This window comes from Syngnathus typhle, linkage group LG3 (assembly GCF_033458585.1).
Source record: "Syngnathus typhle isolate RoL2023-S1 ecotype Sweden linkage group LG3, RoL_Styp_1.0, whole genome shotgun sequence".
NCBI lineage: Eukaryota > Metazoa > Chordata > Actinopteri > Syngnathiformes > Syngnathidae > Syngnathus > Syngnathus typhle.
The window spans coordinates 13,218,394-13,238,697 of NC_083740.1; the positions used below are offsets into that span (position 1 = coordinate 13,218,394).

Below are 20,304 nucleotides of genomic sequence, written 5' to 3' on the forward strand. Positions count from 1 at the left end.
GAATTCTTCGAGCCACACCAATCATGCGCTCCCAGGCGCCTCCCATGTGGGAGGCATGAGGTGGATTGAATTCCCAGATGCACCCTTGGTCACATAGATACTGTTGCACCGTACTGTCCATTCCTAGCTCCTTGGATGCCCCAATGAAGTTTGTACCTCGATCAGATAAAAGACTTTTGGCGGGACCCCTCAGAGCAAAGAAGCGTCTCAGGGCGTTTACACAGCTGGATGTGTCCAGGGATTCGATCACCTCAATATGTACAGCTCTCGAACTCATGCAGCTAAACATGATGGCCCAGCGCTTGTTTTGGGCTTGTCCACCTCTAGTACGCCTGGTAGTTATTGTCCATGGCCCGAAAACATCAAGGCCCACATAAGTAAAAGGAGGACACATTTTCAGGCGTTCAGACGGCAGATCTGCCATGCGTTGTTCTTCCTGTTTTCCACGTAGTTTGCGGCAAATAATGCATTTGTGGATCACAGAGTTGACAAGTCTTTTGCCACCTATAAGCCAAAGCCCAGCAGCCCTTATTGCGCCTTCTGTCAGGTGGCGACCCTGGTGTTTTACTTGCTCATGGTGGTGACGAGTGAGCAGGAGAGAAATGTGAGAGTCCTTGGGAATGATTATTGGGTTCTTTTCAAAGTTCTCAAAATCAGAGTGCTTGATTCGGCCTCCGACAACTATAAGGCCATCATCCAGGATTGGGCTGAGTTTTTGTAGAGGGCTTTGTGTGGGAATTGGTTTTCCAGCTTGAAGAGCCAACAGTTCTTTTCCAAACGTTGCTCGTTGTGTCTCCTTGAGAATGATGTGTTTAGCGCGAGTCATTTCGTCCAGTGTTTGAGGTAAGTGACATTTGTGCCATCCTTTGCATTTTCTGTTTGGATTACTGCCATTGAATGATTTTGCGATGTGAATGAGGAAAGCTATCGCTCTGACCAATGACTTGAAGGTAGAGAAGCGTTGGAAGCCTTTACATGTGAGTACTTGAAGGTTAGTCGCCAGTGTTTTAACTTGTGGCCTTAATTCGCAATCTTTTTCTGGATCAATTAACTCAAACTTCCCACTTGCTTGGTTTGTTTCTGCAGATGAACGATAGATGAAGGATGGTCCGGTGAACCATATTGTTTTTGCCAGTTGAGATGGTGTGAGTGATCGTGAAGCATGATCTGCAGGGTTTTCCTCTGTGCGCACATAATGCCACTGTTCTGGTTTGGAGGACTGACGAATACGCTGCACTCTGTTGTGGACATATGTGGAGAATCTTTTTGACTCGTTGCAGATGTAGCCGAGAACTACTTTACTGTCTGTGTAAAAATGAACTGCATCCAGCTGTTGGTCTAACTCCTCCTGAATTAGATCGGCCATCTCGACTGCCAAGACGGCGGCGCACAGTTCAAGCCTTGGTATAGTGGGTTCTGATTGAGGAGCAAGTCTTGCCTTGCCCATAATGAATCCTACCTCAACCTTGTCATCTTGTTGGACTGCTTTCAGGTAGGCTACAGCACCGATTGCTTTGGTTGAAGCATCTGAAAATAAATACAGTTCGTTGCGTTCTGCTTGCCTGAGAGAAGTTGATGTGTAGGTTCTTGGGACGTGAAGCTCTTTAAGATCTTTTAGGGAATCTCTCCAACTTTCCCATTTGTTTTGCTTGTTCTCCGGAAGAGGTGCATCCCATTCTGAACACTCTGATGATAGTTCACGGAGTAGCGCTCTTCCTTGGATAGTGACAGGTGCCAACAGACCCAGAGGGTCAAAGATGCTGTTAACAGAGGACAAAACACCTCGGCGAGTGAATGGTTTAATTGCAGTGGCCACTGAGAAGGTGAAAGTGTCTGTCATTATTTCCCAAATGAGACCTAGGCTTCGTTGTGACTGAGTTTCTTCACCTTCCAGATCTAGGCCTTTAATGATTGTTGCACAATCGTCAGGACAAAAGGCTTCTGTGACTGCTCGAGAATTAGAGACAAACTTGTGCAGACGAAGATTGGACTCAGCAAGAGCGGCTTTTGTTCTTTGGAGCAAGTCAGTTGCTTCGGCTGGAGAAGGCACAGAGATCAAGCCATCGTCAACGTAAAAATGCCTTTCCACAAACTCGACTGTGTCGGTGCCATAGTCCTTTGCCCCTTCCTGGATGGCTTTGCGCAATCCATAAACGGCTACTGCAGGTGATGGCGAGTTTCCAAATACATGGACCTTCATTCGATATTCGATGACCTCCTTATTTACATCATTGTCCTTATGCCACAGAAAACGGAGATAGTTCCGGTGGTCATCACGCACCAGGAAACAATGAAACATTTGCTGTATGTCTGCCATAATGGCAACTGCCTCTTTCCGAAATCGTAGGAGGACCCCAAGCAAACTGTTGTTCAAATCAGGCCCGGAGAGAAGGACGCTGTTGAGGGAGACGCCGGAATACTGGGCACTGCAATCAAAAACAACTCTGATCTTATTGGGCTTTTGTGGGTGATAAACCCCGAAAGTTGGAAGATACCAGCACTCTTCACCTTGTTTCAGTGGAGGAGCCACTTCAGCATGACCATTGGAGAAAATGCCTTGCATGAACTCGACGTATTGCTCTTGCATTTGAGGTTTTCTCTGTAAGTTTCTTTTGAGAGACAAAAACCGACTGACTGCAAGCTCCCTGTTGTTTGGCATCTGTTGGCGAGGTTCTTTGAAGGGAAGGGGTGCTACCCAATTATTCTTGTCATCTCTATACATTCCTTTGTCCATAATCTCCAAGAAGAGAATGTCCTCGATAGATGGAGCTGGTTTGTTGTCGTTTTCTGTGCGATTGAATACTGTTTTTCCGAGAGTTTGTTCAGGTGCCTTATCCTGTCTTTTAGTGCGTGGCATTGCTGTGAGTTGCAGAAAGTTGTCACAGAGTCCGAAAACTGTTGGACGGCCATTTTCGAGAATCGTCGTCTTGAACGTGTTGACCGTGTGTTTATGAACCTTGCCCCGGCACACCTCTCCAACTACGACCCACCCTAAATCTAGCCGTTGGGCAAACGGAGAATGATGAGGCCCATTGAGTTGCTCTCTAACCTTGTGTGCACGTAAGATGTCTCGACCTAGCAACAGGAGAATTTCAGCCTGAGGATCTAACTCAGGAATGCATTTGGCTATGAGACGAAGATGAGGCTGGTGCAGCACAGCGCTTGGAGTTGGGATTTCACTCCTATTGTTGGGAATGTCTGGACATTCAATAAGAGGAGGTAGTGGGATGATGACTGATTCATCAAGCGACTCGATCAGGAAACCTTCAGCCATCTTGCCCTGTGTTTCAACAAGGCCGGAGCATGTTCTTAAGTTGTAGCAGAAAGGCTTAGTTTTAATATTAAAAAGTTCAAAGAACTCAGGCCTAGCTAAGGAACGATTGCTCTGGTCGTCCAGGATTACGTAAGCTTTAACTGCACTGTCTTTTTCACCCTTTGGATACACCCTGGCGAGACATATTTTCGAACATGAGCGACCCCATTGACCTTGGGCACACACCTCGGTACAGCTTGATGTTACATCGACATTGTCGGGTTGTTTTTCTCCCTCCCCGCCGTCCTCTTGAGCAGGTGAAGGAGCCTTGTTTTGAGGTGGAGGACCTGGATGCATGACGGTGTCGTGGCGTGTGCTGTCACATTCAGTGCACTTTACTGTAGATTTACAGTCCTTAGCGAGATGAGTGTCTGAAGAGCAGCATTTAAAACATATTCCTCTCTCTTTGAGGAAGGCCTTTCTTTCCTCCAATGGTTTGTACCTGAATGTCCTGCATTTCTTTAGTGGATGTGGCTTACTGTGCAGTGGGCAGTTGTTGTTTATGTCGTTGTTTGTAGTTGTAATGTTTGTTTTGTGCACAGCGATAGGTCTGGGTGAGTTAAAGCTCTTAGGGTTGGATCTTTCTTGTTTAATGTACGTTTGACCATTTTGTTGGGTGAAACTTGGGTCATTGCGTTTCTTTGCAGATAAAAGCACAAAAGTAATGAAAGGGTGGGAAACAACCATTATGATCTTCTTTGTAGTTAGAACCGTGAGTCATCCACCTATCTTGGAGTGGGTACGGGAGCTTGTCGACTATTGGACCTATTCCTCGTGAAGTGTCCAGATACGACAAACCAGGAAGATAGCCGTCTTCCTTGGCTCCTTGAATCTCTTGGAGGAGATCCCCTAGTTCGCGCAGTTTGACATTGTCCTTTGTTGTTAATCTTGGAAAGCTATCCAATCGCTGAAAGAGTGACTTTTCGATCATTTCGGGGGCTGCATAACACTCACAAAGCCTCTCCCATGCTCTCTTTAGGGCTGCACTGGGGTTGTTGACGTGTACTGAGCGTATGCGCTTCACCTGACTACTAGATTCCTTTCCCAGCCATTTGGTCATGAGATCTAACTCTTGAGTCGGTGTCAGGTGGACTTCAGCTATAGCACCACTGAATGAAGAGTACCATGCTCTGAAGTTCTCTGGCCTATCGTCATATTGATAGAGGCCAGATGTGATCAGGTCTCGACGTGCCATATATTGGGCAAACGGCTCAGCTGGGTGAGGTAAGCTCGCTGCATTATTGTAATGAGGCATGAATGGGGATGCGTGTGGACTAAGAGAGTTCTTTGCTTGTTCTACTTTTGGTTTTGTCCCAAGTTTGGTTTGAATTGGCAAAGCTGTCTTCTTGAACGTGGACTTTGGCCTAATGCTGACAGGTGGTGGCTCAAAAGCATCTTCCTCAGATGGATCCCATGTTACTAATGAGTTATCTGAGGCCTTGTGTTGCGTTGGTGTAGCTGATACTTGTACGATTGGAGGTCGAATTTTGCTTTGTGATTGCACATAGTAATTTGTTCTTTCTCTTTTTACACTGTCCAATAAAGAATTTCTGCTCTCATGTTCATCTTGTATTGCCTCTGCATTTTCTAGCACTTCAGCCTCTGCTTCTGCAGCATGAGCTTCTCTTTGCCATGCTAACACTTCTAGCGCTGTGTCAATTTTCATTTTTTGTAGTTCACTTTCAGCCTTTTCCACTTTTAGCTCTGCTTCTTTATTTGCAAACGACGCTCTCACCTTTGCTGCTTCTGCTTTAGCTCGGGCACGAGCAGCGCTTCCTACGGATGAGCATGTGCTGCCGGTTTGACTTGTCGCAGATTTATTTCTTGCTGCCATTTTGACCACGATGACACATCAGATGCTGCCTTTTCACTGTAGCGTCTTGAGGAAATGCGTAGCTAAACCACCAGCAAAGAACCCAGGAGACTGTACTAGCTTGTAATTTTCTTTACTGAGCGGTGAAAACTGCAACAGAGGTTACATAGTGTCAGCGACAATGGCTGGTGAGAACATGACATTGAGTGAATTTCAATTGAACATGAATGATGTGAACATGAAAATAAAGTGCGCACATCCAATAAAGTTAACAAAATAATAGCAAAATATCAGCGTAAACATTAAGATTAAAACGACACACGACTTACGGCATTGCCTCGTTAATGAATCACAGCAGATGGCAACAGATGTAAGTCTGACCGCATTCCACAACATGGCTACTTCATAACATCCTGTAGACGGCTCAGCGAAACCGGAAGTAGCGCGGCGAAACCGGAAGTAGCGCTTCACGACAATATTTTTCAATTTAAACTATGAATTATCTATTATTACAAGATCGAAAGGATTACTTAATTTATTAAAACATTTTTACAACATTGTAACCATATAAAATTATTTATACAGCCTTAAAGGCAACACACCGTAAGTTCCGGACTATAAGCCGCGCCTTTTTTCCAAAATTTTGAACCCTGCGGTTTATAGTCAGGTGCGGCTTATATAAGGATTTTTCTTCGTGATTTTTGTGATGACTTGATCACTTTTATACACTGCGGTATCTTGAAGAAAAAAACAACAACAAAAATACTATTTTGAAACACTACTATGGCTGCTGCTTATTCTGGCTGTGTTGCTTGTGACTATTATGAGCTTTAGTAGGAATGCACGCTAGGTGACCTGCGTCCAAGGGCTCTAAACCCTTCGTCACAGGCAATGTTTAGAAAGACATGTTAAAGTATGTTATTAAAACTTTAAAAATGCTTTCTGTGAACGGTCTTTCTTTGTAAAAAAAGCGTGTGTGCACGTGCGGCTTATAGTCCGGTGCGGCTTATATAAGAAAAAAACTTAAATATCCCCCAATTTTAGCTGGTGCGGCTTATAGTCCGGTGCGGTTTATAGTTGAGTCCATTATTTCTTAAAGCCTCTGTTCTTATCAGCAATCTTCCTCGTTCTGTCTTTTGAATCCATGGCCCGTCACTCACACACCTGTTTGTTTACAACTCGCCTGTGCTGTGTCGCTTGCTATGATGCAATTTTGCTCCATTCTGAAATTCGGTATTTTTAATATACCGTAGTTTTCGGACTATAAGTCGCTCCGGAGTATAAGTCGCACCAGCCCTAAAATGCCCAAAAATGTAAAAAAAAAACATATATAAGTCGCTCCGGAGTACAAGTCGCATTTTGGGGGGCAATTTATTCGACAAAATCCAACACCAAGAACAGACATGAACGAGCAACAACAGGCTAAATGATACGGTATGCTAACGTGACAAACACAAACAAGGAGCTGAGAACGGGCCTGACGTAACATTCAGTTATTTAAAAAAAACTATTAATAACACGTTTATGAAACCATCTGTGTCACTCCAATTCATTAAATCCATCGATCGTCCTTTGTCAACAATGCCGTGTGCCGCGCCGCAGTTCAAATTATTCCACAGGCCCATACAACGATATATAAACTATATTTTAAGTAACTATCACATAAACAACAATATTATCAAACCATTTGTGTCACTCCAAATCATTAAATCCATCGATCAAATGTCTCGTCCTTTATGTCATCCTGGTGACAGAAGACATGTCCAGAGGATATGGCGCTTTAAAGTGTTAATTACTTTATTTGATTTTTTCTCTCTATTTTTCATGTTTTGAATATGTTCAAGATAAAGATATCAAAGCATGTGAAGTAATCAACTATACTAAAAATGTGAAGTGGTCAACTATACTTGTAAGTAAGTGATGTGTTAATGAAATAATAATAATAATTAATAAAAATTTGTGAAAAAAAACACATGTCGCTCCTGAGTATAAGTCGCCCCCCCCCCCCCCTCCCAAACTCTGAAAATAAACGCGATTTATAGTCCGAAAATTACGGTATTTACAACGACATACATTTTCTACAGCATAAGAATGTTTGTGTCATGATTACCATCTAAAAACCATATTTAAAAAAAACAAACACATTTTTCCATTTTCACACATTTTTGCAAGAGCTCCAGGGAGCCGCAAGGTGTGTGCTAAAGAGCCGCACGCGTCTCCGGAGCCGCAGGTTGCCGAACCCTGGGCTAACCGGTCGACCAATGTGCTACCCAATTTGAAGTCATTTAGCTCATTTTCACTGCTTTTTTGCTAACGTTTTAGGTGGTATTGTTCCTTTTTTTTTTTTTATTTAAAGTTATAGAACAGGGGTTGAAAATTGGGAAATTTGAAAATCGTGTCTTTTAAGATGCGTGGACATAAGCGTTGGCGTTCATCATGCCAGCATTGAGTTCTACGAGGCCAGTGTGTCTTATTTAAGACACTAGCTGCCAGTGAACATGCAAATCTTTCCCACTGAGGTGTTTTGGATGCTGTTTTATCTGCAGATTTCTTACCTATTTAGCAAACAATGTTTGCACTTTAATTTCCATGTTGAAACGAACTTTTTAATGGAATTGTTTGTATCCTACGGTTTTGGGTTGTTTGCCAAAAGGTTTGTTTGTTTGCACAAAGTCGTACTGCTTTGGCAGCCGCTGCTTGTTGCACAAAAATATGTTTCAGTATAATATTTTGTAAATCTATCCTCCAAATTGTAAAACTATTGTAAATGTATCCTCTTAGAATATTTTGAGGACATATATGATCTGATTGGTTGTGATCCCTGATTAGTGCCCCTCGTACCCAGCCGACCCATCAGTGCAGGGGGAGTGGCTTCATCAGTGATTGGTTTCAGATGTGCCACCAGGTGCACTGATTGAACCTCCTATTTAGAAAGGACTCTGTGCATTCAGGCTGGCTGTTTGTGTCGTGTGAGTTATGTTGCAGAGTCAATTTGTCTCCATAATTGCTTGGGTGTGTTTGTGCTGGTGCCCTTACTTTGTGTCAGGGTCCATAAACTTCTTAACACAATAAAGCATTCCAATCTAATGATGGCAAAATGAAGCTTAAGCCATGAACCATTTCAGAAAAATGAATGAAGAAGTTGTGATTCATGTCTTGAGACTTCGTATGCTCATTAGGGACACCTACTATTTCTAGCAATTGTGTGGAAATCTTTGATAGCCAAAAAAGGAACAGGCTAACCGCGGCTGTACCGCAGGGATTGCTTTTATGGCAGACAGTCGTTCCCTATGCTCATCTAGAATAGAAATGCTTCTCTTTGCTCTTGTCTGTAAAGAGCCACACAGGCAACTCTGTCACAGGCCACTCCATTTTAACAATGGAAATTTTACCAGCCTTTTTGTCTTCTTTTTGAAGCGTTTACAATGTCCTAAGTTCTTTTAGTCTTAACGTTATTGGCGAAATTTTATGACAGTTTTGTTCCTTCATTTTAGCTTTTTCTGATGTAATTCATCTAGATAGAAATTTAGAAAAAAATAAAGACATCATAAAAACACGTCCCAAACTCGCATGAGTGGGGAATTCAGTTGGATTCTGTCAGAATGTGAATTATGCTGGGGTGAAAATATGAATATTTTGCTGTGGGAATATGGAAACTATGTCCCTAGGTAAATCGAATGACCTTATCAACGATATAGATCATCATCATTGAATGATTATTATATACATTGTTTATCGCAGGCGTGACGTGGGCAAATCGAAACTCTCATCTCCCTGGTTCCACTGTTTTATATGTATTTGGCGCTAGCCATGATGTTCAGTTGAAATAAACTACAGTAACGTCAACCCTGGTGTGATCATTGACGCACTCGAGAGCAAACTATTACATGGTGTCAGGAATAAGATGAGCCTTCTCTCCGGCGAGATTTTGTCTTTTCTTTACCGTGCACGTGTAGTGCTTGTTTATTACGTTCCGTTTTGTTCGCGTTGGCTACCATAACGCCAACAAGCTGCTCTTCTTCCCTGTAATGGCGGAGGTATTTTGCAGGCCTGACCCCCTCATTTTCAACAAGAACATCACCGAAAATTGGCGTGTTTTTGAAAGGAAATATGATGTCTTTATTGCCGCGGCACAGCCAAGACCAAGCTTACATCCTCCTCAACATCGCTGAAACAGTGGCCATCGAGCGGGAGCGTTCTTTTGTCTATGCCCCAAAGGTGTGGGTTTCTGACAGTGAAGAATGGTTCAGGATTGTCACTAACGCTGAGTCCAGAGAGGATCCGGTGTGTCTTAAAATAAAGTTTGTTGAAATCGGCAACCCACAAAATAACAGGATGATGACAAACACAGGTTTCAGAAGAAACCAGAAGCAAGATGAGACAATCGAATAGTTTATTAGAAATTTGAGGATCAAACTCATTGAAAGGAAAGGAAAGTTGATACAGGGGCAAAATGCAATCTGATACCACTGAAGAATCACAGAAGAGTGACAAATGGATGACAACTAATCAAGCAAGGGAAAACATTCAACCTCATCTTTTGTGGAGGCACCAGACATCAAATGTAGCCTTGGTGTCCACCAGGTCACCATGGAAAGCAACACTGACTTCAGCTTACAAGTACTAGCTCAGTACAAGGACCTTCTCAGCAATGAGCAGGGAGAACTTCCTGTCACGTACTCCATGAAGCTGGATCCCAATGTGTAGCCTGTGGTCCGCCCTGCCCGCCGCGTCCCTATTGCAATGTGCGAGAGAGTAAGGGGCGAACATGAGCTCATGCAGTGCATTGACGTCATAATACCAGTCACAGTGCCAACCGACTGGGTCTCATCCATGGTAGCGACACACAAGGACAAGAACAAAATCAGGCTGTGTCAATTCTGAAAGTGCTGAGAAAGATGAGGGATTTGTCACTATGGACATAAACGACAAACACGTTGAAATGAAAGTAGACACGGGTGCAAAATGCAATGTGATATCACTAAAGACTCACAGAAGCGCCGTCTTCAACACGGTGTTGAAGATGCTCCACCACCCAATGCGCAGCGTGGAAGAAGTTGCAGCACAGATGTTGAGAGCAACAGTATTCTCTGTTTTTGGATGCCAAGAATTCTTTCTGGCAGATAATAATGATAATGATGATAACTATAAAATGCAATTCCTGGAGAAATTGCATGTGAAGGCAAAGAAGTTAAATAAATACTTGGGGAATGCTGCAGAATGATGTGTAAAGTTGGAACGGGTTGAATCGGTTGAAAAATGTAGAAACTAGAAGTGAAATATGAAATTTTGTAAGATTTTGCGCAAATTTTATATGTTGAAACGTGAGATATTTGAATTTGGCAATTTTGGGAATGTCCTCAGTATGATTTGAATGTGCTGAATGATGTGAATTTCAAACTGGAAGGATGTAAATGAGTTAGAATGGGTTGAATCGGTTGAAAAATATAGAAATGAGAAGTGAAAGGAAATTTTGCAAGATTTTGCGCAAATTGTAAACGTGAAAACGTAATTTTTTTTAATTTGGCAAGTTTGGGAATGTCCCCAATGTGATTTGAATGTGTTGAATGATGATTTGAATTGTCAGGTCTAAGTACCATAAGACATTATTTTATATACTGAAAGAAGAGGAGAAGACAACCAGTATTCCTTTTCCTCGCGAGAAGAATTGCGTGGAAGGCCCAGAACATAGGCATCACAAAGCGGAATAGTTTTGCAAAAACAGACCCCAGGCCACGCCCATATTGGACTGGGGCCCTTTGAAAGCCTTGGATTGACCCCCCTACTTGCGTTTCGTAATAATCGACAAATCGATACAAATCGGGGTGTGTGGTTTTTATTATCTCAATCTAAAATGCAAAATGAGGATACTTTTCCCGTATTCAAAGCCGACAGGTGTGTTTTGATCTGTTTGAAGACTAACTGAAATGGTCTCTATGAGATCTGCACACGTTTAAATAGTACGCAGGATTAAAGGTCTTATTTATAACATCTTCAAAATTCCCCTTGATGGGGAGATGGCGCAGCATCGGCGCGTAAGCGTCACCGACGGTCTGGTGTTGAACAATATCTGTATAAACAAATAGTAAATATAAACCGGCTTTTTTATCAGCTGGATGTTGTCCATCGACGCCTTCCGGTTTGAGCTGGAGCCAATGTTCCGGATTCATTCCAACAATACGCTAGGGGGCTCTTGAACATAACTTTTGAACTTTCTTCGCCTGCAAACAAATATCTCCGTATATGCTGGTCGAACTGAATGCCAATCTTTTTCGTACTGGCTTTAGTTAATAGAGTTTGAATTTCAGAGGCTAACTATTCATGATTGTTGTAAACCCCTCCTCGAATTTTAGGCGTGTGTTGAACCTCGGAATAACCTTGTAAAGTCTCATCTCGTGAGATAAGGGGTTTTGGCTGTTTGAGATAAAAATTCCGGACACCTTCCCGATTTTTTTAGCATATGCCTAATTTCAGAATCACCTTGTAAAGATTCATCTTTACTAAAAGGTTTCGACTGTTTGAGGTAGAAATCCCGTATTTTCTCAGGAACGTCAAAAACTGAGTTGATGTATGAAATCTCACATAAGCCGACCTCCCATGATCCTTTTAAATCTATGTTTACGCTAATTCCACTTTAAATTCTGAAAGCGTGTTGTCAGGAAAGATGTGCATGCTAGCATTTGAGGCTAATGTTACGTAGAATTTTTTCTGTACATCACCCATCTTGAGATTTTAACAGAATGACCATCCTATCAGTTTTTAAATGTCTTTAACGCTATTTGCAGGCACCCAGCTGTCAAATTTGGTTGGCCAGCCAACCCAGTGGACGAGTAACTCCTTCTTGCCTGGCACAGTGCGTGATTTAAGAATTTTCTGTATCCGGAAAATCTTATTTTTTTTTATTTTTACTTTTTGTAATTCTGCTTCATAAAAAGTGCCTTCTATGAGCACACCGTCCAAGTCTGATATATTATGGACAGGCGGGACACGGTGGAGTCGTTGTGTTATCCTGAATATGTCGTCCGTGAAACTCTGCAAATAACCTTTCTCAAAGATCCCCCTTAGTTTGGAAAGGCGGACTGTGTTGCCTGGAGCGAACCGGAACTTGATTCCCCGTCGGAAGGGGTTTTTGTCATACAGGTTGGTGAAAACAACGTTGCGATTTTCCTCGTTTACAGCATTGGGTCTCATTCTAATACTGGTATGAAAACTATCATTGTAGCTGGTAATAAAATCCTGAATTACATCTACGTATCGTTGTGTGTTCTTTGCTGTAAAATAACGCCACATTCGTGATTACAGTGTTTTGTTAATGCGTTCAACCGTCTGCGCTTTTGTATCGGAAGACGTCGCGAAATGTAAAATATTATGCTGTCTCAATAATTCCTGGAAATGTTTGTTAAAACATTCTTTCCCCTTATCTGTCTGCAGTCGTGGTGGTATCCCGCTAACTGTTAAGATATCTTCAAACCCCCGGGACACATGTGGAGCTGATTTGGAACACATCAATTGTGGTCAGTAAATATTTGAATCCGTCATTGTGATTGAGCATGTGCAGCATGACTCAAGTGTGTCAGTTTGTGGGACTTTTGAAATGTTTGCTAGGGTTTTCAAACTGTGAAGTGGCTTGTTTAAAGCTGGAAAACATTGGGTAAATAGACTGTTGGCCATAATTATAGTTCTCAAAATGAATTACTTTTATCACTTTTAACCTAAGGCACAGAGCTCATCATGCATCAGGCATAGATGAAATGACGTCATAACATTTGCTTGCCACTGTAAAATAAGACATTGTATTCCAAATTTATGAGCAACGGCGTATTAAATGTTGATAACATTTTCTTGCCGCTGTAAAACAAGATCATTGTATTCCAAATCTATGAGCAACAGCGTATTAAATGTTCATAAAATGATCTTAGAATGATGTAATTGGCAAGATAATGTATATATTTACCCAACAAGTCAAAGACAAATTGACCAAGCAAATTTGTCTGCAATAGCCACATGATCTAAAATAATGAATTATCAGACAAAATTTAGATTTTGTTGGAAAGACAAGATTGACTCAAAAGTGAGATGTGTTTGTTTCTGTGTGTATTTTGCACGTTCTTCCGAAGTGGTTCTTTACTACCCAGATGTTCTGTGAGCCAGCCTCAAGGGTTCAGGGGAGGTCAAAGAACAAACAGTCTGTTTTGTCCACACCACTTGTATGATTTGTGACAATAAGAAAACAACACTCCCATCCTTTTGACGTATCTAAATTGTTTTAAAACATAGTAGCAAAAAGGTAGCTGACTGATACAAAAATATGTGAGGGTGGTCATTTCCAAAGTGAAGCAGAGCATTCCTGAACTTATTGCTGAAAGGCAACAGCAGAAGTTACATTATAATGTTTTTTGTTTTTTTTTTGTTGTAGAATGCCAGTTGAGGAGAAGCAGCTGTGGTTGAATTCCAAGTTGTGACAGGGCTTTGACATTCTGAATTTGGATTTGCCACCTCTAGTTTTAGTCAACAAAAACTGGTGACATTTTGAGTCAGAGATACGATGAAAAATCATATTTAACGAGCTGAAATAGATGGTAAAACTTTGCTTCTCTGACTTAATTGTTGGGTAAATAGTGATCTCACCAGTGAGAGTTATAGACAAACTGTTCAATAACAAATTAATGTGTTTGTTTTATTACAATATTTGTACAGCGTGTATAACATACACAGTATACACAGACATAATATACTATAAAAAAATATTAATTTCATAACCTCTGTTTTCAAATGAGCAGGATAAGTGCTATGCATTTATCGATGAGTAAAACTGATTGAAACGACCATGGAGTAATATCAAAATAAATACATTTTAAATCAACCCCAAAGGCTTCTGTATGAAACTCAGTGCCAAAGACAAAAACAAAGGACATTCTCACTATAATTATTATTAGTTTTGGTTAGTTTGGGGAAATGTAAAGAGTAAGTTGTTAATTTTTTGTTTTTATAAAACCATTTTCATTTTTGTTTTATTCCGTTAACAACACTCCCATCCTTTTGACGTATCTAAATTGTTTTCAAAAATAGTAGCAAAAAAAAAGTAGCTAACTGATACAAAAATATGTGAGGGTGGTAATTTCCAAAGTGAATCAGAGCATTCCTGAACTTATTGCTGAAAGGCAACAGCAGAAGTTACATTTTTGCGTGTGTGTGTTTTTTTTTTTTATTGTAGTAAGAAGTAAGTTGTTATTTTTTTGTTCCGTAAACAAAATGTTTCATCAATTTTAGTCTTAGTTATTTAGTTAGTAAAATAACTTTGCCTGGCAGATTGTAGGCTCTTTTCTATAGTTGGCCGTTGTAATTAAAGATATAAGCTAATGTGTAGTACTTCAATGCAAAGGGTGACACTGGGAATCCCACAATTAAGAGGTAGTGCTTTTTGAATGCCAGAAGTTTTGATTATTTTTCCATGAGATGGTGCCTTGGTGACAGGAAATTTACTATGGAAAAACATTGTAAATTAGCTTATTTGAGAGGGACGTTTGACTGAATGCTGTGCTCAAACCTCTGTGTCAAAGAAATATCGTAATACGCCATGTCTTTATTAATGCTTCTTTAATTGCAGGTGGTTAATGCGACTGGCATTGCCGTTGGGACTGGCTTGTCATTGACTTGTGACACCCTTATACCTCAGGTAGTGCCCTCAAGAAAGGTTGCACTTTTGTGAAACAAAGCCTCTTTGGGCTCACTCTCAGCTCCACTTCAAAACAGTTCAACCTTGGATTTTATCAAGATTTCTTCCATCTATCAAAACTACAGTATTCATTAGTGGGCTTCCGGTGTTGCTATTTATTTGATTCTGCTCTTGTGTAGACCTTTGGAAGTGGAAACCCGAAGCGTGTGAGGGTGATCCTTCAGAGAGGGGTTCTGATTATCCTTCTAGCGTGTTTCCCCTGCTGGGCTGTTCTCATCAATACTGAAAATTTTTTACTTGCCGTTAAACAGAGCCATGAGGTTGCCAGGTAAGTCGCGTTTTAATCCTCCCATCACCTTCAGCATTTTTTTTTTATTCATTTTTATTATTATTTTTTATTAGTTAACTATTGGTATAATAAATACATAAAGAAGGTAATGCATCCATCAGACTATTATTACTCATATCATTTAGTGGTCAAGCGATTAAAATATTTAATAATCAGGATTAATCTCTTTTTTATTGTTCACTCATTGTTAATCACACATTGTATATATTGTAAAAAAAATCCCTTGAGTTTTAGCAAAGTGTATTACCATTAACATGAAGAAGAGGTTTGATTTTCTTATGCAGACTCATTTTTTATTTAATTGGATTCAGTTTATAAAAAGTCACACAAACTCAAAATTTGGGCAATATAAAAAAATACAACATGCATTCAGCATGTAAGCATCCATCTCCATGCATGATTATGCACCACAGCGGTGCACACAGTTCTTTGGCCTGAGCCAAAGTTGACAGCAGAGTTCAGTGTTTTACTTCAATAAATATCATTGGTGACGTTTGTCCGAGCGTGTCTGCAATATAATGGGTAGAATTTTGAAACCGAGATACCTTACAATATCGTGACATCCTAAACATTACTTTAATATAATAATGCATGGGATCTATATTTTAATGTCTACATACCGCAATTTCATGTGACGTTTTGTGTGCTTCACAGTCTGGCACAAGTGTATGTGAAGATCGTCATGCCTTTTCTGCCAGTGAGTTCACTTTTGTCTCTGTCCATAAGTTATGTAGACTGCTTCTGTCATGTAGTAAGATTATGATTTTTCTCCATCAGGCGACATTTATGTACCAGCTGCTGGGAAGATATCTTCAGAACCAGGTGCTGTGTAGCAATACAATATTTTTTAAATGAAAGTTAATAATAGACATAATACATTTCAAGAGCCTGCGTGCGCGTGTGTGTGCGTCCGTTGTTTTGTTTTTGTTTTGTTTGTTTTGCAGGGAATTATTTGGCCTCAAGTCGTAACCGGTGTAATTGGAAACATTTTAAACGCATTCATCAATTATGTTTTCCTCCATCCTCTGCAACTGGGAGTTCCGTAAGTTTCCCAGAATATATATATTTTTTATTTACAAAAATACAGATCTTGTATGTTTTGCAAATACGTTGCAGATCAACTTTCAATTAGTGTAATATTTACTCCGTATCATTAACATGCAGAGGTGTTTATATTTTTATGCTGATATTAATTCCCACAATGCAATGCACACTCTACTTGCCTAAATGTGTTTTGAAGGTATTTTTATTTCAGTGTTACTACTCTTACTGCTCTTAACCACTCTAATTTCATACCTGTGTTTAAAACATTCTATGTTTGTGTTTGTTAAAGTGGGTCTGCCGGAGCAAATTTTATCTCACAGTGTTTTCTTTCCATCGCCCTACTGGCCTATATTTGGTGGAAGGGGTTACACAAACCCACATGGGGAGGTCAGTTGCCTTCTAACTTTCAATGCAATGATGAATGGATAAGTGTATGCATCTTATTAAGTTATAATAGTACACTACCTGTACAGTGTACAGTATTTATAGTTACTCCTACAGTTAGTGTCGTATGTGATGATGTTTCAACTAAATTGTTAATGACTGTAGCTCTACATGGAGATGGGCAGATTAAATGATGGAGGCAGTCACGATGGTCAAAAGTAGTGGTTTCACATCATATAATCAAATGTAACACTTCAAGTCTCATTAAAACACAGATTTGTTGATGACTTATATTTTTGATCCTCAGGCTGGTCACGTGAGTGTCTCGAGGAGTGGGGACCCTTTGTCAAGCTGGCCATGCCAAGCATGCTCATGTTTTGCCTTGAGTGGTGGGCATTTGAACTGGGAGGATGTCTTGCTGGCATGATTAGTGAAGTTGAGTTGGGAGCTCAATCTGCGGTCTATAACCTGACTCTTGTGGCTTTGGTGGTAAGTCAAATGGAATTCATGTCATTCAGTGGTGGCCAACTCAATTAGGATTAAAAGTCAGACTGTGTTTCTTGAACCTAAACATTATCTTTGTAAAAAGAGATATTGTGAAGATTTTGTATCCACAACAAATAAATTTGCTGGTCTGTGGATTTAGCTATGGGACGTATCGTAAATTTTAAACCATTGCTAAATAGCGCTGATCTTTTCTGATCTCGGTTTAGACGGTAGGAGACTCAACTATTTTTTGCAATCATTTTTAGGTTTGGAGAGCAGAATTCTCCGTTTCGCTGCACAAAATATACAATTCTATAAAGCAGAAGTCCCAACCACCAGCAACCCTGTCTGTGATTATCTTCTAAAGTGGAACATGCGCCTTCATTCAGCCACTGAGAACTAAGCCAAGTCGAGAACGGAGCAGGCTAACAGGGATACCGTATCTTTCCAATAAATACTATAAGCCAGTCAATCAAAATTTAGGACCAATTTTGAAATATAGGAGCTATCTGCTCAGTTCTTTTCCTTCCAATTTCCAAGATGGCTGTGCAGATGAAACCAGGCTTCACAATATTAATATATAAAATATTAATCATTGAAAAATTGACCGACTGACAGAAAAAAAGCTAGCCAAAGAGTCGCATGTGTTTTATAGAGCGTTATGTTGGCCACTCTGATCTACATTATGGAATTTTGAATGACTCAAAAGTGTTTCTGATTCTATACATTTTTGACTTTTTCAGTTCCCCATTGGAATGGCAACTGCAGCTAGTGTCCATGTAGGGAAAGCTCTTGTTGAAGGAAACAGTGTGCAAGCCAAGTTGTCTTGTAAAGTTTCCATCATCTGTACATGTAAGGGCAAAAACACAGACGAACAAGACAGCTTACGGCCAAACTATTCAGCCCACTGGTTGTCACTGCAATAAAAAGAGAACAAGCCAGTGACGTGGAATGACATCTGTCTCATGGCCCCTCAAATGAGCTGATTTGCCATCCATGCCAAAAATTATGCTGTAAAATGAATTTGGAGAGGGTTAAATGCAAAAACATTCATGGATCACGATGAGTTACCATTTCATGAATTTTATTCAGTTTGTCTCTTTCCCATTGTAGCTGCAGTCGACCTTTGTTTTGGACTTATCCTTACACTATCCAGAAATGTAGTTGGCTACATTTTCACCACAGATCCGTGAGTCATCTCACCTTCACTTGATAATATAACAAATTTGCCACACGCTTACCTTGACATTAACATTGTATTGTATTTTGGTTTTTTTCCAACTTTATCTTTCCTTCAGAAACATTTTAAAGAGGACTGCTGATGTCATGGTTGTTTTTTGGGTCATGCATCTTGCTCATGCTATTGCGGTGAGAAAATTAATTTCATGGGAAAGTGATCAATGTTGACGTCTGAAAGAATTAATTGCAATTCTCATCAAAGACTGTGAGTGGAGGTGTTTTTCGAGGAGTTGGAAAACAAAAGGTCGGTGCTGTGTCCAACCTGGTTGGACACTACTTCATTGGCTTTCCAATAGGTGTGTCTTTATTGTTTAAGACACAATTGGGCGTTGTAGGTAAGAAACAAGCATAATCGTGTTTTACATTACACAATCATCCCAACAGTGTGACTCATGAGATTCTGTTTGCTTCTGTTGATTCTTGAACAGGACTTTGGACTGGTCTTACGATCTGTGTGGTACTGCGGGCCATTTCCTTCGTGACATATTTGTGCCGTCTTGATTGGAGAAAGGCTGCCGATGATGTGAATAACTAATTTGCTGGAAAACACAAACATGGCATGCAATTTAAATGATTTTAATTTTGACATATTTGTGTATCTCTGGTCAGGCTCAAAGGAAAGCAGGTGTTCGGGACAATGTTGAAGACACTGTGGAAATGGTAGACTGCGAGCCAGGCAAGTCCACGTTTAGAATAATGCAGATTATCACCATGTTGCAATTACGTAATATACTTGGCTTGAACATGCACATACTGATGGTTCTCTGGTTTTAACAACAGATATCAGTAACATCAAAAACCTCAGTAAGACAACTGGGCAATAAATGATATTAATGATTATAATTATGATCATTAATATCATTTATAAGTGACCTCAAACTTTTGAATGCATGGTTTAGACAACATGAAAGTGGATACAGTGATTTGGAGGTCAAATTTGTCAAAACTGCCAGTAAGTGCAACATACTTGGATGAGAAGCTACATTATTGTGATATTATTTGCCCATCAGTCAATACATCACGCTTTTAATTCGTTTCTAGACTCTACTGCAGTGGTTCCTGCTCCTTCACCCAGATGTGAGAGTACTGGTCAGGCTCAAAGGAGAGCAGGTGTTCAGGTCAAGGTTGAAGCCACTGTGGAAATGGTAGACTGCGAGCCAGGCAAGACCACGTTTAGAATAATGCAGATTATCACCATGTTGCAATTACGTAATATACTTGGCTTGAACATGCACATACTGATGGTTCTCTGGTTTTAACAACAGATATCAGTAACACCAAAAACCTCAGTAAGACAACTGGGCAATAAATGATATTAATTATAATTATGATCATTAATATCATTTATAAGTGACCTCAAACTTTTGAATGCATGGTTTAGACAACATGAAAGTGGATACAGTGATTTGGAGGTCAAATTTGTCAAAACTGCCAGTAAGTGCAACATACTTGGATGAGAAGTTACATTATTGTGATATTATTTGCCCATCAGTCAATACATCACGCTTTTAATTCGTTTCTAGACTCTACTGCAGCGGTTCCTGCTCCTTCACCCAGATGTGAGAGTACTGGTCAGGCTCAAAGGAGAGCAGGTGTTCAGGTCAAGGTTGAAGACACTGTGGAAATGGTAGTCTGCGAGCCAGGCAAGACCACGTTTAGAATAATGCAGATTATCACCATGTTGCAATTACCGTTTTTTTCCGTGTATAGTGCGCCCCCATGTATAGTACGCACCCCTAAAAATGGCATGCTGATGCTGGAAAAAAGCTTGTACCCATGTATAATACGCACCCAATTTTTATGAATTTTTTTTTAAAAAAGATTTAATTTTTTTTTTTTTAAGTCCCAATGATCGTCACACACGCAGGGAGGCAATGGGTCCCATTTTTATAGTCTTTGGTATGGTCTTAACTAGGCTGGATGTATTTTTTTTTGTTGGCGTTGATTTCTCCGACTGCCCGTAAACGCACCACCGCGCTCCGTGCGCATGGAGCGTGTTT

At 40.4% G+C, this 20,304-nt stretch overlaps 1 protein-coding gene across 1 annotated transcript in view; it reads left to right on the forward strand.

The window, feature by feature from the left end:
* Nucleotides 1-20,304, forward strand: part of LOC133151094 (multidrug and toxin extrusion protein 1-like) — a 31,697-nt gene that overhangs the window by 9,941 nt on the left and 1,452 nt on the right. The window contains exons 3-15 of the mRNA XM_061273846.1: nucleotides 14,734-14,802; nucleotides 14,982-15,130; nucleotides 15,806-15,848; nucleotides 15,929-15,973; nucleotides 16,096-16,193; nucleotides 16,485-16,582; nucleotides 16,887-17,068; nucleotides 17,809-17,917; nucleotides 18,179-18,254; nucleotides 18,364-18,433; nucleotides 18,507-18,639; nucleotides 18,733-18,827; nucleotides 19,399-19,449. Of these exons, the coding sequence (XP_061129830.1) occupies nucleotides 14,734-14,802; nucleotides 14,982-15,130; nucleotides 15,806-15,848; nucleotides 15,929-15,973; nucleotides 16,096-16,193; nucleotides 16,485-16,582; nucleotides 16,887-17,068; nucleotides 17,809-17,917; nucleotides 18,179-18,254; nucleotides 18,364-18,433; nucleotides 18,507-18,639; nucleotides 18,733-18,827; nucleotides 19,399-19,449 (1,218 nt within the window). The remainder of the gene's footprint in view (nucleotides 1-14,733; nucleotides 14,803-14,981; nucleotides 15,131-15,805; nucleotides 15,849-15,928; nucleotides 15,974-16,095; nucleotides 16,194-16,484; nucleotides 16,583-16,886; nucleotides 17,069-17,808; nucleotides 17,918-18,178; nucleotides 18,255-18,363; nucleotides 18,434-18,506; nucleotides 18,640-18,732; nucleotides 18,828-19,398; nucleotides 19,450-20,304) is intronic.